Below are 18,795 nucleotides of genomic sequence, written 5' to 3'. Positions count from 1 at the left end.
TGTGCGCTCGCGCGCTCGTATATGCGGATGTGGGTGTGGGTGGGTGTCTGTGGGTGTATATGTTTATATATAAGTGTGTGTGTGTATATATATATATATATATATATATATATATATAGATATATATATATATATATATATATATATATATATATATATATATATATATATATATATATATATATATATATATAGTCACACACACACACACACGCATACACACATACAATTAGCTAGATATTGAAGTATGTGAATGAATGATAATTATAATCCCAATCCCTTTTCCCCGTGAGTGAGGTGAGGGATGTCTTTATCCCCGCACCCCTGAGGGAGGTCACTCCCAGCGGTCAGGGTGTCCCCCTCCCTTCTCTCTCTCTCTCTCTCTCTCTCTCTCTCTCTCTCTCTCTCTCTCTCTCTCTCTCTCTCTCTCTCTCTCAACCATAAATATATAAATGAAATTTGACTGGAATATAAAAATAGTTTATATTTTACTATCAAGACTTGAAAATCACACCCACACACCCACACCCACCCACACACACACACACAGATACACGCTAAAGTGCACTTGCTTATGTCGGGAGGGTACCTGCTGGCGCTTACGAGTCCAACACTTGATCAGTTTGGGGAGGCGGTGGCTGAACAGATAGCGAGACGGCCCCGCGTTCAGGAGGAGGCGAGTTCAATCCCCGACCGGTGCCACCAAGTTGGGATTTTTCAGCCGCCGCCGAGTGGCTTAAAACTAACCACATGCTGTCCAGAAGACCATCTATCACCCCGGACTCTACATTCTAGGATTAAAGATGAGCTCCGGGAGGGCAGCATGAGGCAGTGCAAGATGGCGCCACTATAAACACTCGCCTGCGCCAGAACGGGCTGAGCTGACCCTCAGGCCCCACCGGGAAGAAGCCTTGGACCGACCATCAGGATCCACCGGGAAGGAGCCTACCGGCGCAATAGGCCAAGACGTAAAAAAAAAAAAAAAAAAGTCCGTGGTGAATTACACACATTTATTCTCTCTCAATGTTTCTCAATTCTTTCCTGAATGTATCCAAGTTGTTACTCAACTGCTTCCCGAAAAACTTGGGAAACGTCTGGGATACATTGCTGACATACAAAGATTCCTGGTGTGGACGCGCCTTTAGGACCGTATTACAAGTCAAACCGAGAAGTTTCAGGTTCCTACAAAGGTCGGTTTAGGGGCCGTATTACAAGTCCAATCCGATAAGTTTCGGATCCCTACAAAGTTATTCATCCCGAACTCTGTACTAATGTTTTTGATGAATTCCGTCAAAGGGGAGTCTGGTACACTAAAACCAGGTACTCAGCAAATATTGTAATACAAACATAATTTAAAAAAAAAAGTTAAGTTATGCTTGATTTCGCTGGGCTTTCATGTAGGAAATATTTTTTTTAAAGAGGAGAACAACAGTTTCATATATTGTATTGAACTGTATTTATTACAAGCCCCAGAGAAAGACAGGTAATTTACGATAATTGAAAGAATAGTTCAAGCTTCGTGGGCCCTGCGACCTAAAACCCGTGGGCTGGCAACTCTGAATATGTCTCATTCAGCGACTTCTACTTATAAGGAACGGGTTCAATCCCCAATACGGGATCATTGTTCTATGTTTTTTTTTTAAGTCACAGCTGTATCTTGTTGGCTCATTTACAATTTACAGTTGGCAAATCAACCCATGGGTTGATTGAACATAATTTGAGCAAAATCTGTAGATGTGGTGTTGTGTTGGTTAGGTGGGCACCAGTGGCTAGACTTTAGCCACTGGTGCCCACGTGATCAACACAACACCTCGCCTATTGAGTTCACTCAATTCTGTTCAATAAACTCATAGGTGTTGATACTTTTTTAGCTGACAGCTTTTCTCTTTCCCTTTGGGAGAAAGTAATGCTGTCCAAAACCTCCTTCCTTACTGCACCACCTTTCCACAACACTTTGAACACAACACATCAAGCAGACTAACTCTCCCCTCCCAGGGCCCAGGCCGCCGAGATGCCTTCATCGCCACTCAGGGTCCAAAGGAGGAAACGGTTGGGGCATTCTGGCGAATGGTGTGGCACACTCAGTGCCCTGCTATAGTGATGGTGGCTAACTTAACAGAGCGTGGCAAGGTGGGTGTATTTACCTTTGTACCCAGTAGAAATGTTCAGCTATGATCGGAGTGTCCTGTCTACACCTCTACATGTGTCCGGCTTTCTTTTGATCCTTCACAGGAATGTGTATGTGTATGGGGATAAATGCGTGTGTAATTCACCTTTTGGTCTGCTGCGGGTCTCTCTCCAGACAGCCAGCCGTTCCCCTACGGTAGAGCACAGAGCTCATAGTACCGATCTTTGGGTAGTGTGTGTGTGTGTGTGTGTGTGTGTGTGTGTGTGTGTGTGTGTGTAATTCACCTTTTGATCTGCTGCGGGTCTCTCTCGAGACAGCCAGCCGTTCCCCTACGGTAGAGCACAGAGCTCATAGTACCGATCTTTGGGTACTGTGTGTACGTGTGTGTGTGTGTGTGTGTGTGTGTGTGTCTGTGTGTGTGTGTATGTATTTACATATATGTATACATCTATTTGTAGTATACAGGACCTGAGCTCAAGCTCGGACAGTCCTGTCTCCCAATCTATATTTGTCCAGCTTTTCCTTTACTTTATGAACACTGCCCACTTCAACAACGTGTCCACATTCTAGTATGGAAAACTGAACTTAATTAAGTCTTTCAAACAAGTCCCCGTCCTCAGTTTCTTATTGTGTCCTCTTAGTTCCCTCCTCACTTCAATTTCGATTAAATCATTTACATCCAACACTTATATTCCACTTGTATTCCTGTACATCGCCATCATGTCTCCTCTTTCTCTTCTTTCTTCCAGTGTGGGTAGGCCCAGTTCATCTAATCTAGTCTCGTATGACAGACGTGATAGTTCTGATACCATCTTAGTCGCAATCTTTTGAATCCTTTCAAGTTCCCTTATGAACTTTTTCTTGTATGGTGACCAGCCAATTGCTGCACACTCTAACTTTGGTATCATTGATGTTGTTATTATTTCCATCATGCCCCCATTCAAAGAGTGAAATGCAACTCTGATACTTTGCAGTAGACGATATGTTTCTCCGAATATCTTGTTTATTTGCTTCTCAGATGTTTGTGTATCTTGTATTACATTGCTTCAGTATTTTTCTTCTTTCACTGAGGTGATGATTGTCTCTCCCATCTTGTACAATCCACTTGGTCTGTTTTTACTTTTTCCCATTTTCTTTGCATGGCAATTCTTTTTATTGAACTCCGTTTCCCATTCTTTATTCCTTTCAAGAATCTCATTTAAATCTTCCTGCAGTTTATTAGTCATCCTCATCTCTATTTTTTTTCTTAGCAAACATACATGTGTGTGTGTGTGTGTGTGTGTGTGTGTGTGTGTGTGTGTGTGTGTGTGTGTGTGTGTGTGTGTGTGTGACAAACCTGCTAACACTGTTTTCATTTACTCGTTCCCTCCCCATCACAGGTGAAGGTGACACAATACTGGCCTGAGCGTCAAACACTACTAGCTGAGGGCCTCACCGTCACCCCGGGCAGTGTCACATCCACGGTGGGTCGTGGTGGTGATATGGGTAGTGGTGATATCAGAGGGTGGTGTTGGTGATGGTGGTGTGGAGTCTGGTGGTGATGATAATGGTGAAATCAGAGGTTGGTGTTGATGATGATGGTGATATCAGAGGGTGATCTTGGTGATGGTGGTGGGGGTATCAGAGGGTGCTGTCGGTGATGGTGGTGGTGATGTGGGTGGCATTGGTAGTGGTGGTGATATCATGGGGTGGTGATGGTGGTGTTTGTATATGACAGCCCCTGAGAAGGTCTTTATCACCAAATTATCTCCCTTTAAAAAAAAAATATATCCAATCTGAAATTAATACTTCCTATTGTATTTGTCCATTTCCTTACTAATCCAGAATGTATCATATTTTTTTCTTGTTATTTTAACCTTAGGCACCGGTAGGCTTTCTTGGTGGGGCCTGGTGGTCAGCCCCAGCCTGTTATGGCACAGACAAGTGTTCATAATGCCAGCATCTTGCTTGGCACATGATGGGTGGTCTTCATGATAGCAAGTGGATAGTCTTATACAGGCCACTCACTATGACTGATAATTGTCGGCTTGTAGTGGCAGGCGAAAAGCAAGGCTGGGTCCTCCAGGATGTTGCACCCGCACGCAGACCCTTTGAGGCTGTTCTTTCAGTTTTTAATTGACTCTTTGTTGCCTGTTTTTTATAGTTTTGAAAGTAAGTGCTTTATCTAGATTGCCTGTCAACTCATTTAAAAACCTCAAACAAATCACCTATCAGTTTCTCTTTCCTAATAATATTAGTTAAATTTTTTGTCTTGCTCTGTACACTAAGTTTCTAGATCCTTAGATCATCTCGGTCACTCTTCTCTGTGCTGATTCGAGAGAATTATATCATTTATATGATTGGGTCACCAAAAATGTACAGCACTATGTAGGTGAGGCGTAAACAGCATCAGACAATCTAAGGATAACCCTTGTGCTCTGACAGCAAAAGCTCCTAGAAAAAAGGACTTTATGCATATTCTGGCAATAACGCAGTGATTTCTGGGTCAAAGGTCATGATTCACATGCACATCCAAACCCCCTTCACAGCTGGAGTAGTCAAGAACTGTTATTTAATGTGTAATTACTTAAGGGTTATTTGTCCTGCATTGATGGGGTTGTATTTGTCTGTGCTGAACTGCATCACCCATTTCTTGGCACACTCACACAGGCCATTTAGTTCCTCTTGGAGTGCCACAGTGGCATGGTTTGATCTGATAATTCTTCCTATTCTTGTAACGTCCGCAAACTGGCTCATGACACTTGCTGTACCGCAGTTAAGGTCACTGATGTGGATGATGAAAAGTAATGGATCCAGAACTGCTCCACGTGCGATGCCACTAGAAATGCACACCCAGTCTCACTTGCTTTTCTTGTAATTCTTTGTTCTATTATTATTGTTACTACTATTATCGTTATTATTGCCAATATTATACAATTAATATAATAATAATAATAATAATAATAATAATAATAATAATAATAATAATTATTATTATTATTATTATTATTATTATTATTATTATTATTATTATTATTATTATCATCATTATTATTAAAATTATAATTATGTATAATTATAATTATTATTGTTATTATTATTATTATTATTATTATTATTATTATTATTATTATTATTATTATTATTATTAATATTATTATTATTAAAATTATCGTTATTATTATTATTACTATTATTATTATTATTATTATTATTATTATTATTATTATTACTATTATTCCAGTTATTTTAAAACTTTTCATATTTTTTATTATCATTATTAACATTATTATTATTGTTACTATTATTATTATTATTATTATTATTATTATTATTACTATAATTATTATTAGCAGTAGTAGTAGTAGTAGTATTGTTATTATTATCATCATCATCATTTTCATTATTTCCATGTTACTATTGCTATCGTAAATTTTATCATTACCATTGTGTCCTCTTACTCCCGTCACCACTGTTCTCTGCATCTCCTCAGATGGACTTTGTGATTCGGATTTTCATCCTGTCCGACGGGAGCACCCAAAGACAGGTAGGTCATGCTGGAGGCCAGTCAGCAAGATGCATCTGGCTTGCCAGGAAGCGGGTAAATTTGGTGTGAATGTGGCATATTATGTCCTGACAGAGAAAGAGAGAAGTGTGTGTGTGTGTGTGTGTGTGCGTGTGTGTTAGGGATGTGCGCCGATATCCGGTATACCGGAATACCGGTACTTTAGTTTCGGTATTACCGGCATCTGCAGCACTTCGGTATACAGGTAACGGTATTTTTTTTATCACATCGGTATACCGCTATACCGATGCTTCTTCGTCGGTATTTTTTTCGGTATTTTCTTTCTTTTGTACAGCACTGAATGCACCAACCCCATGGATATAACAATTATTCAAATACGTAAGTACAAAGGCACTGAGTTGTGACTTCACTACTGGCTACTTATGGTCGAAGCGCAGGCCACGTACTTAGCACACCTCCCGCGCGCGTTTAATGTTGAAACGGCATCAGTGAATATGACATGATTAACATAACCCATAAATCTAAATATAATCATAGTCGAACCCCCGAATGGCCAGCCAACGAATAGTGTGGGACGTATGTATTTTTTTTTATTTTTTTTATCTTTGTCTTCATTCTTCATCTTTTCATCTGTCTTTAAGTTTACTTGAACGTTTACCGCACGAGATATGAGTAGCCTGTTCAAGAGAGAGAGAGAGAGAGAGAGAGAGAGAGAGAGAATGTTCCATAATATGTAACATTATCTCATGTGAACGAAAATCGACTCGTGGGTCAGTGAAATGAGCTGCTGTTCACGTGCCCGTCAGATACGAAATGCTTTCAGATTCAGAGCAAAGTGAAAATGACTCGTTTTCGTGAATGCGACATACGCCTCAAAGTGAAGATGTTAACATGAAATCGAGTAATATATTCACCTAGTTCACAGTCTACGTATATATGCTTTACAGTCTGTTTACTTCAGGACGATAATGAGTCAGCTTGGTGCATAACGTCATACATTAGGCTACTTCCTGCCCCGGTCCATGAGTGGAAACTTTGTGTCCATACATAGCTTATTTATTGCCATTACTTTATTTTTTATTTATTTATTACTTTTATTTTTATGAGTATTAGCACTATGATGCAGTTTTCTAATTAAACCATATATCATTACTATTATTATTATTATTATTATTATTATTATTATTATTATTATTATTTATTACTGTTGTTGTTGTTGTTATTAGTGTTGTTATTATTATTATTATTATTATTATTATTATTATTATTATTATTATTATTATTATTTTTATTATTATTACAAACATACCCCAAAATAAATGTTTAAGGAGATTTGAATTTTTTTTTTTTTTATCTTTATTATGTGAAAAAAAATTATTCATGCAAAAAATATTAAGTTAGAAGTCACCTAAACCTATCTTGTGTGATTTTAGTGTTACATAATGTATGAGTAAAGCCAAAGGAAAAATTTCCCATTTCAAAAGTAAATACCGTTACCGGTATTACCGGTAGTTTGAGGAAATACCGATATTACCGGTGTCATGACTTATACCGGTAAGAAGCGTACCGATATTATTTCAGGAAACCAGTATCGGCTATACCGTTTTTTTATTTTTTTTTTATACCGCACATCCCTAATGTGTGTGTGTGTGTGTGTTTACCTATTTGTATATACCTATTTGTAGTATACAGGACCTCAGCTCAAGCTCGGACAATCCTGTCTCCCAGTCTACATTTGTCCTAATTTTCCTTCTTTATATAAAGACTGCCCGCTCCAACAATGTCTTTGTTTAGGCCATCACATGTATCCACACTCCTGTATGGAAAACTGTACTTTGTGTCTTTCAAACAAGTCCCCTTCCTGAATTTCTTGCTGTGTCCTCATAGTTGCCCCCCCCACCCCCACCCCCCACTTCTGTCTTGATCAGATCATTTCTATCCAGCACGTCCGTTCCACTGTATTCCCGTACAACGCAATCAGGTCTCCTCTTGCTCTTCTTTCTTCCAGTGTTGGTAGGCCCAGTTCTTCCAATCTAGTCTCGTATGACAGGTTTGATAGTTCTGGTACCATCTTAGTTGCAGTCCTCTGAATAGTTTAAAGTTTACTTATGTCTTTTTTTCCTGTGTGGTGACCAAACAACCACTGCATACTCTAACCCTGGTCTAATCAATGTTGTTATTATCATATTCACCATGTCCCTATCTTAATAGTGAAATACTACTAATATTTTGCAGCAAAAGATATGTTTCTCTGAATATTGTATTTATGTCCTTCTCAGGTGTCAGCGTATTTTGCATTATAATTCCAAAATCTTTTTCTTCCTTCCGTCCGTTGATGATTGTCCTTCTCATCTTACACTTATACTTGGTCTATTTATATGTTTTCCCATTTTCATTGTATGACATTTCTTTTTTTGTTAAACTCCATTTCCCATTCATTGCTTCATTAATGTATGTCATTTAAAACTTCCAGTAGTTTAGTACAATCATCATCATCTCTTATTTTCTAAGGAGTTTGGCGTCATCTTCATACATACTTATTTAACTTTATTTTCTGGCATATCATTCATATATACTAGAAACATTGTTGGCTCTAACACTGATCCCTGTGGCACTCCACTTATGATTGGTCTCTATTCTGATATTTCATTTTGAAACATAGTTCGCATTTCTCAGTTTGTCAGGTAATTTTTCATCCATTCTGTCCTTTTTTCCCTAATCCTACTCTATGTTCTAGTTTCCACAGCAATCTTTACGTGAAACGTTATCGAATGCCTTTTTTAGGCCCAAAATTATGCAGTCCGCCCATCCGTCTCTCTTCTGCACTATATCTATTGCTCTTGAATAAAAAACATGTTAGATTTGTGATACAAGATTAACCATACCTGACTCCAAAATGACTTTAATCTATTATACCTCTTCTCTCTATCCAGAAGGTCCAACCACTATCTTTCAGTTACCTTCTCACACAGCTTGCACATGACGCTTGTTAGTGGAAGCAGTCTATCGTTCAGTGGCTGTTGCTTATTTCTGCTCTTATATAGTGGGACCACATGTGTCCTCTTCTACTGCACTGGGACTTTCTCAATATTAATCTAGCAACTTATAATGTCATGAATTGGTTCTATTAACTGTTCACTGCACTTTTTCCTTCTTCATCTCTCTCTTGGGTAAATACTTTCTGAAGGTTTTCATTCAATATTTCACAGATTTCCTTCGCATACTCAAAGACTTTGTCACCCACTCTGATCATATTCACAGATTCTTTTCCCTTATTTTTTTTTTAAGAGTTTATTAAAAGGTTTTGTGTCCTTACATTTTTCTAGTATGTTATTTTCATACTTCCTATCCTCTTCCCTCCTCACTTTGGTGTAATAATTTCTAGCTTGTCTATAGCTTTCCCTATTTATGGCATTCATTCTCCTATTTAGATTCTCCATGTTTCACCTTTCTTTTTCTTTGCTTCCAGACATATTGTATTAAACCACTCTTTTTTTCCTCTTTTCTTTATTACATAGTAGGGTACCCACTTTACTACACCTTCATTATAAGATTTAAGGTAGTTCATACTCATAATTTTGTTCAACCTTTGTCACTTTTTTTCTTTAATTTCTGACTAATTTCTACCTACAAAAAAATGTTTTCACGTCATTATACTTAGCTTTATTGTATTTTTTTTCTTCTTATGGTTCTCTAATGCAATATTTTCACATTCTTCGTCAATTTATATTTGTAATATTTAATGGTCACTTTTTCCCTTGTGTTGCCCTTCACTTAACAGGTGTATTCATTTAGTCAAACTTTAGTCCAGTCTTGCTAGTTCATCTCTAAATCTCGTCTCTTCCCTCTATGTACCACTGTGTCATGAGCTTTCTGTGGCCAACATTAATATTTTAGCTCCCCAGGTATTTTCTTCACCTTCCACTTCAAACTTTTCCCATTTGACAATTTTTTTTTACAGTTTAAAGTCTCCTGTTAGAATAACATGTTTGCTATTACTAATATTATCCTCTAATTCTTCAATTGTACCTTCTAACACGTTATAATATATTTAATTTGATCAGCTTGTATGTGGGGGCACATGTCACCATTACCGTCCGTTTTTCATGGCATTTAAACTTTAGTAGAACACTTACAATTTTCGTATTATCTAATCCTGTTCTCACGTATATCACTTTTAACTATGTTTTGACCAGTATCATCACAGCTCCACCACTCTTCCCTATTCTGTATTTTCTATATATAAATTTGCACTCTTCTGCTCCCACCACATCTGTACCTTTTGCTAGTTTTGTTTCTGTGATGCACATTACATCTGGTTTAACTTTGTTCAGGTAGTCTTTTAATTTTAGCTTTTTTTATGTCGACATTAGTGTACGTTAACTTAAGCTTTTTTATTCCTTTATCTTCCCTATTGTTGTTGCTTTGTACTTGTTCTCCTCTTCTCGATTCCTGGTCCACCACTTCATCACTCGCCATTTCACACTCAAAAAAAAAATAATAATAATAATAATAATAATCCTCTCCTTTTCAAACTGTTTTTTTTCTTTTTTCTTCTCTTCTACGCTCTGCTTCATTTACAGTTTCCCTCATCTTAACTCTTTCCTCTGTGCTCAAATTTGACGTTATAAATTTTTCTTTATCTATACCTATAAGTATTCCCATCTGACTTATAATCATCTCGGCTGCCGTTTGTGACCTGAACTTTGGCTTAATCGATCTGTTTTTCCCTTCTTCATATTTTCCATAACTTGTCACCTCGTCCACGTCTTCTGTCAGTCTCCCAGCTTATTCATCTAGGCTTGTCAGTATTTCTTTCAACTTACTGATTTCATCTCTCTCTCTCTCTCTCTCTCTCTCTCTCTCTCTCTCTCTCTCTCTCTCTCTCTCTCTCTCTCTCTCTCTCTCTCTCTCTCTGTGACTTCAATGGGGTTTTCCCTTCTTTAACACCTATAATTATCATACTCTTTCTTTCCGAGCGTTTCTCTAACCTATTTTTTATTACCTGAACAACCTCATGTTACTTTTCTTTATCTTTCCTGTTATTCTGAAATTTCTTTGAAACTACCTTTTTCCTTTTCTTTTTTCCATACATTTATTTATATATCAACTATTTTCTTCATTTTATTTTCTACGCCCATTTCACCGTCATTACTGCTCCATGCCCTGTTTTATATTTCCTCTTTGACCGCTGCCTTTATCTTGTCATCAATGTTATCATCACTAGCAATTCTCTTCATGAGTTTTTTTCATTTTATTCTCTGAGGTTTCTGGCTTCTTCCCCCCTGGCAACCAGTTCATTCTTCAGATCATCCACGATTTAACCAAATTTCCTCAAATTATCCCTCAGACCGCTTACCTCTTTCTTTGAATCCTCTACTTCTCTCTCTAGTCATCTCATTCATGAAAATAATCCCGGGGGTGACATTTAATGTGGCGAGTAACCAGGAATATGATATTTTTCTACCTCGGCAAAAAAAAAAATCATATCCTCACCATTTTCGCCCAAGTCAGTTTGACTTCGGCACTTGTTTCCTCATTATTTCCTCCCTATTTTTCTTACCTTTGAGAGACAGGGCCTACCCAGCTGCCCTATGCCAGGAGGGGCCTTCGTGGTGCAGTGGTTAGCACACTCGGTTCACAACCGAGAGAGCCCGGGTTCGATTCCCGGGCGGAGTGGAAAAATGTGGGCGGCTTTTCCGATACCCTACGCCCCTGTCCACCCAGCAGTGAATGGGTACCAGGTATTAATCGGGGGTTGTGTCCCGTCTCCTGGGATCTGTTCCCTTCTCCTATAAGTCCTTCCCCTTCTGTCTCTCTCCGGCATATGACCACAGATGTTGTGCCGACTAAACGAAACTTTCCAACTTTTTCCCTATGCCAGGCCCTGACCCCACAACATACGTAAATTTGTCGTATTTCCAGGTCAATAGAAGGGAGTGGATCGGTGATAATGTTTAAGTCCCGACAGCTGCCGAGTGCGTGTGTATGTGTGTGTGTGTGCTGTTTAATCACATGTATACCTTGATTCTTCCACAGGTGACACATTACCAGTACATTGCCTGGCCAGACCACGGTGTGCCCCAGATGGCATACGGCCTGGCTAACATGCTGAAAAAGGTGCGCCTGAACCATGACAACTGCCATCCCATCACGGTGCACTGCAGGTCAGTCTTGTGGGATTGTAGCTGAAGGCTGGGGAGTGAGGGAGGAGAATGGTGAGAGAGGAGTAAGAGGAGGGACCGATGGTAAAGGAAGGAGGGATGTGGAATGGAGGAAGGAAAGGCTGAGAGAGAGAGAGAGAGAGAGAGAGAGAGAGAGAGAGAGAGAGAGAGAGAGAGAGAGAGAGAGAGAGAGTAAAGACAAGAAAATACAGTTCCTTAATATCCATTTTGACATAAGTAAAGAAGAAAAAAGGAGAACATAGGGAGAGGAAGGTTAAACTAGTGAAAGTGAGAGAAGGAAAGGGAAAGGAGAGAGAGAGAGGAAAAGTGGTCAAGGAAAAGTGAAGAGAAGAAAAAAAGAGGAAAGGGAAAGGAAGGAAGGAGAGAGGAAAAGACATCAAGGGAATGTGGAGGGAAAAAGAAAAGAGAAATAAATGGAAAGGAGGGAGGGAGGACTGGGAAGTGGTCAAGGCAAGGTTAGCTGCAGCATCTAATGGATTAATTTTGTTGTCGAATTTTGATTTTTTGCCCCTGAGCTGCCTCTCGCTGGTAAAAAAAAGACATAATAGTTTGAGAAGAAGGAGGTTATGGTGCCTCTTACACAAGGGCAGTGTCGGGATAATTCCAATCCCTTAATATGTGCTACCCTTCACCTGCACACTGTTCTGCAAAATATATTAATTAATATGTAACAACACCCCCCTTTCTATGCAGCCTAGGTAAAAAAATCAATACTAGTAATCATAACAATAATAATAATAATAATAATAATAATAATAATAATAATAATAATAATAATAATAATAATAATAATAATAACAATAATGTGGTGGTCAGCGCGGGCATCGGGCGCACTGGCACGGTGATCTTGGTTCTGTACCTCCTGGAACAACTGAAGGCCGGGAGTGAATTGAACACGATGATTGCTCTGTCTACCCTGAGGCGCGGCCGTGGCAGGCTGGTGGAGAACATTGTGAGTGAGCTGAAGGCTGACACAATTACTAACACTACCTTTCTATTGTTGCCTCTGCTGCTACTAATAATAATGCTGATACTAATACTGCAACTGCAAATCCTACTACTACTATACATGCTTAATTACTTGTTTATTGCTGTCCTTCGAATTCGATGACGACTGCTCTTGTAGAATAGTGTTGATGAAGGTCTAGCAACCCTGTCGGTTGTGCCATCTCAGGTGTGCGTGTAGACCAGTACGTGAGCCACACACCTTCACACCCAGATGGCAGGGGTTTTGTTCTCTAGGAGGATCAACATTGAGGACTGGTGGTGGTAGTGTCTGCTGCGTATTTCTGTTTTCTTCTCACTTGGAGTGCTTTCGTGTATTTTGAGTCATTGGGTAACTGGAAATCTCCACGCGTCTCTCTCTGATGCCTTGGCTTCCAGCGTGTCTGGATGTATGTTTTATTTCTACATTAGATCCTTGGAATGATCTTTGTACCGCTTCCTCGGCCCACCCACAGCTCTTACCTTCAGCCACCTGGCTGCACAGTATCTGCCTCGGGTGACAGTACTGCGGCCACCTGATGGTGTGACCTAACCATCGTAAGTGGCGTTGGGCAAGTAGTGTTTCAATGCTGCAGGTCTGTGTGTGGAGATATAAGTCATCAAGAGTCACTTTATCTTTCCAGGATAGGCCGAGAATTTTCTAGAGGCAACGGGTGTGTAAATTCTCGAGCATTTTCCCATACCGCCTGTATGGAGTCCAGGTGTCTGACCCATACAGCAGCGTGGAGACGCATATAGCGTGATAGACTGCAGATTTTGTTTATACTTTCAGGTTGTTGTTAAAGAACACTCTTCGGCGTAAGCGGTCAAACGCAGCGGATGCATAATTTGTTCTTGATTGAATATCGTAGTCTATGGAGCAGTGACTCTCTAGGGTACTGCCAAACAATGTGAAGCGTTCCTTGACTTTTATCTCCTCACCATTCATGTGCTAATAATGTTGTTGAGTAGGTGGCTGAAAATATTGGGCAGTGATATAATTTTTTGTCTGTTCACTTTAAGACCTAATGCGGCATAAGCTGAGGCGAAAACATCTAACGTTCTCTGTAAAATATTGGGCACAGTCGTCAGCATACTGTAGCTCAAGGATGTTGGCAAAAGAGATTTTGGTACATGCCTGTAGGCGTCTAAGATTGAAAAGGCTACCATCAAGCCTGCACTGAATGTTAACAACGGCCTCCCCCTGAAAGACTATATGACATATATTTGTGACAGCCAGCAAGAAAGTACTGAAAATGACCGAGGCCAGTACACAGCCCTGCTTCACGCCCACTTTGATGTCGAATGTGTCCGACATCAAGTTGTCAACTTGCACTCGGGAATGCCTACCATCATGAAACTTATGACATCATGATAACTATAAGAAACTTAAGAGGTACACCGAGTTTTTCTAAGAGTTGCCAGAGTATAGTGCGCTTGATGGTATCAAATGCTTTTGTAAGACCCGTAAAAGCCATAAATATGTCCTTCTGCTGGTCACGACTATTTTTCCTGTAGCTGATGCGCAACAAAAATCATATTTTGTGCTGCGGTCTGATCTGAAACCACACTGGTATTCAGGAATTGATCTTTCTGACAAGGGATTTACCAAGCAGCTGAGCATAATCTCGGCTAAAATCTTGCCCAGTACGGAGAGTAATGTGATGCCTCTACTATTTCCGCATACAGATGTCTCCATTTTTTTTTGTAGTGTAATAATGGTGCCATCTTTAAGAATTTGTAGGACATTTCCAGACTGCCAGATTTCCATCAAGAGTTTATGAATTTGATTTTTTTTTATAAAATAACCTCCATTAAAAAAATAAACTAGTGCTGGTATCCCATCAGAACTTGGGCTTTTGTTATTCTTGAGGTCCTTGATGGCGGAGGCGATCTGGGGGAGTCATCTAGGATCTCAAGGGTGGAAATAGCTGGAAGAGAGTCAAGGATTGCTCCGTTTATGGGATTTACTTTATTTAGAAGGCAGATGAGCATCGAGGCAACGTTGCGGGGGTGGGAGGGGGGGGGGGGACATCCTCACCCAGAGGGTTTCGACACCCTCAGGGGGCTCCACCGGAAGGAGGGTGGGGTGCAGATGAGAGCGGCAGTAAAGCACTAACCCCCCACCTCGCTTGCCTGTCCTGAGGCGATGAAATAGTTGGTAGTCGGTGATGCTGCAAACTTCTGGAATTATCTGCCATGCCTCTGTTATCGTCACAACGTCGACACTGGTGGACTTGATGGTAGTGATAACCTCGTCAAGCTTGTTTGTGAGTGAGGTCACGTTGGAGAGGAGCACGGTGGGTAGGTCATACCACTGGCGCGACACCTCGAAGTGTTTGTATTCCTTGGCCTGCTGGGGTTTGGTTCTTCTCCTGGTGGTGGTGATCACGGGTATGTTGTGAGGCACACGTTTGTCTTTTCTCGCACTGCGGTTTCGGAAGAGTTGTAGTTCCTTTAGTTTCTTGATCACTTTCACTGGCGGGTAGGCAGAGACACGTCGCAGGCGGTACAAGTCCGTTGCACTGTATCGTAGTATTGGAGGGCACATTGCACTTAACACCGATAACGAGAAGAGTAGTGAGATAATGATGAGCGTGGGCAGGGGGAAGGTCGACACCTGACCCGGGCTCCTCCGAGGAGCTCCAGTTGTGTGTGTGTGTGTGTGTGTGTGTGTGTGTGTGTGTGTGTGTGTGTGTGTGTGTGGCTAATGTCTTCTCTCTGCACTCATTGCAGGATCAGTACATCTTCGCCCATCAGGTGCTTAACGAGGTACTGTTCGGTCTGGACACAGCCTTACCCTGCCACTCTTTCGACAAGAAATTGTCGGCTATCCGTTCCCCGCAGGCTCCCAACGGCATCTCGCCTCTCCAGCAGCAATTCAAGGTATGGAAGCAGTATAGGGGTGGGGAGGCAAATGTTAAGTTGAAGCCATACATTTAATGTTTATCTCTGTCACAATGGTCCTAGAACCTTGTGGTGGGACACAGGGCCAGTACAGCATCTGAGTTACTACAGTTTACCTTCCCATGTTTCTCCAGGTACTCATTTATAACCCAGCATAAAAGGGATGATGAGCGAAATGTGTGCCAACTGCCCATGCAGGGGCTCAAACCCAAGTCTGTAGATTCATTGCTAGGTGTGCTAACCACTGCGCCACGGGGGGATTATGGTAAAATCACAACAAAACGGCGCCAAAATGTGTTTTGACATAAACTGTCTGGAGCTAGATACAGTCCAACACTAATATAGGGCAGAACAAATCTGGTCGAAAACTCACCACACGCGATGTGTTTGAACTGCAACCCAGTACCCTGGATTCATGGGTAATTCCTAGTGGAGAGGTCGGAACAAAGTATTGCAGCAGGTTATTTCTTCATGTGATGATGATCTTGAAGAAATGTTGCAGGAATTATGTAGGATTAAAAGAAACGAGAGGAGGATGTAGAACGGCTAGGAATGACTCAGTATGAATTCACAGAGAGGAAGTCATTTCAAGAAATACAGAGAAATATGAAGAAGAACTAAAACTTTTCTATAGATATGTCAATGTTAAGATGAAACACAGCTGGGATCAGTAAATTGAGAATTCGAGAAGTGTATGAGGACTCAAAGGAAGAAACAAATTATGAACAAAAGTTTTCGAGACACTTTCAGAGCGGATAGTGACGTTTTTTTGTGTGTGTGTGTGAAAAGGTATTGAGGGAAATTGAAGTGGAGGTACAAAATGTAAAAACTCTTTCAGGAAAACAGAATGTGAGAAAGGCAGCAGGCCCTGATAAGTGTGAATGTAGATATTAAGAGTGTAGAGATCAACTAGGACATTATAAACAGAGGTTAGTTGTGAGCTTACCGGAAGGAGGTAAAGTGCCAGAGATGTGCCAAAATAGTGCAAATATACCCGAGAACACACATCCGGAATGACCTCATGAAGGATGCTGTTCAACTCAAGAATATTCATGAATGGGTAGGCACCTACAAACACACACACGCACACACACACACACACACACACACACACACACACACACACAGGGCAAGGCGTTGTGTTCAGCGAGTCATCAAAACAATTACGAGTGTGCGCCCAGTGACTAATATAGCGAAGCAAAGCGAGTACAAACACTTTGAAGTGCCGCGCGTATGGTACAACCTCCCCTCAATGCTAATGTCCAATGTCACCTTCCTGAACAACAAGCTCGACGAAGTTATTACCACAGTGAGGACCATCAACCCTGTTATTAGCAATAACAGAACCCTGGCAAGTGACCCCAGAGCTGTACCAGGTGGACGGGTACAGTGTTTTTTTTCCCCGCCTCAGAGAAGGCAGAAGAGGTTGTGGAGTTTTAGTGTGGTGCCGTAACACTTTCAACCCCTCAGTGCTCGATGTGGACGTTCGCGATGAGGTGGAGGCAATGTGGATCAAACTCACCACCTCCCGCCATCCCCCCGCCAGGTTGACGCCATCATACTATGCGCAGTGTACAATCCACCCCGCTCTCCCTCCGGCCCTGCGTTAGTAAACCACCTCATCAATACAGTGGACGCTACACGTGTTAGGTACACCGATGCAAAGTTCGTGCTGTGTGGGGACTTCAACGAAATACATTGCAGACGTTACGAACCACCTGTGTCTCACGCAACTTGTTAACTTTCCCACGCACGAAAGGAACACGCTGGACCTTATACTCACTGACCTGGCGGACTGGTACCCCCCCCCTCAGCCCCTCCCCTCCATGGACCGAAGCAATCACACCTCGGTTCTATGGACGCCCTCTCCTACTCTCTCACGGAGGTGCGAAACGGTCAAGAGGACCACCCGCCCAACACCTGACTCTAAGATAAGGCAGTTTGGGCAGTGGTTGGTGAGTTATCCTTGAGTCGAGGTCCTAACCGTTCATGAAGTCACGGAGAGGTGGTACAGCTGCCTCGCCACCATCACTCAGGCCTATCACCACTTCTTCCCCACCAAGACACTACACACCCACCCAGCCGACCTGCCCTGGATGACCTCGAGGATTAAGGCCTTAATGCAGCAAAGGAACCGCGCCGTCAACACGGACCGAGCTCGATACAGAGCCCTTCGCAACACAGTCATCAGGGAAATTGCAGTGGCGAAGAAGGAATACTATCCCCACAAACTACAACATCAGCAAGTTGTTCTCCTAGATACGCCATTTGTGTGGCATGGGTAACCCATCGTCGGCTTTCTCCTTTCTCCCCCCCCCCTCCTCCTGAGGCAGCCGAACTGATTAACTCTCACTTCTCATCCGTCTGTCAAAGCCTTCCACCCTAGACCTTGCCTCCCTTCCCGCCTACCTGCCTACCCCTTCAAATCCTCCTGCTGTAGAAGAGTTTCAAGTTGCCGAAAAGCTCAGATCCCTCAAACTCAAAAGGTCTACCACACCTCTGGATTTATCAGGAGTTTTCCTATGAACTTGCTACCCCCTTGCCTTCATCATAAATGCCTCCCTCACTCAAGAGTAAATGCCCCACAGATTGGAAAACCTCATTCATCACTCCCATCCCCAAAGTAAACAACCCCACCTCACTTAATGAAGTAAGACCCATTGCTATCACTCCAATCCCAAGCCTGCTTTGTGAGGACTTTGTATTTAGCTGGGCACATGATAATATTCATGACAAAATTGATCAGAGGCAGTTCGGCATCGTTAGAGCCTCTTCCACAGCTCATTGCATCATTAGTTTTCTTGACTTCATTCTTAAAAACCTGGAAACCAGAAAAAAAAAACATCCACTGCCCTCGCCGTTATTGAAACTTTCGGAAAGCCGTCGACTTGGTTGACCACACCACTGTCATTACCAAAGCCATAAACATCAGCCTTCCCTCCCACCTGACATCCTGGCTGGCTGATTTTCTGATGCACCGTCACCAAGCCATCCGTCATCAGGGTTGCACCTCCACCTTCCAGCCCCTCACTGTTGGGGTGCCACAAGGGACGCGCATGGGGCCTCTTTGTTTCCTTATTTTGATT

General features: G+C 41.5%; 1 protein-coding gene across 1 annotated transcript in view; it reads left to right on the top strand.

Moving 5' to 3' along the window:
• Window positions 1–18,795, top strand: part of LOC126983753 (receptor-type tyrosine-protein phosphatase F-like) — a 124,480-nt gene that overhangs the window by 53,353 nt on the left and 52,332 nt on the right. Inside the window, exons 8-13 of the mRNA XM_050836835.1 lie at window positions 1,996–2,130; window positions 3,508–3,591; window positions 5,601–5,654; window positions 11,673–11,800; window positions 12,635–12,770; window positions 15,539–15,688. Of these exons, the coding sequence (XP_050692792.1) occupies window positions 1,996–2,130; window positions 3,508–3,591; window positions 5,601–5,654; window positions 11,673–11,800; window positions 12,635–12,770; window positions 15,539–15,688 (687 nt within the window). The remainder of the gene's footprint in view (window positions 1–1,995; window positions 2,131–3,507; window positions 3,592–5,600; window positions 5,655–11,672; window positions 11,801–12,634; window positions 12,771–15,538; window positions 15,689–18,795) is intronic.

This window comes from Eriocheir sinensis, chromosome 5, assembly GCF_024679095.1.
Source record: "Eriocheir sinensis breed Jianghai 21 chromosome 5, ASM2467909v1, whole genome shotgun sequence".
NCBI lineage: Eukaryota > Metazoa > Arthropoda > Malacostraca > Decapoda > Varunidae > Eriocheir > Eriocheir sinensis.
The sequence above is the reverse complement of the archived record's forward strand: the minus strand, read 5'-3'. Positions and strand labels throughout refer to the sequence as shown.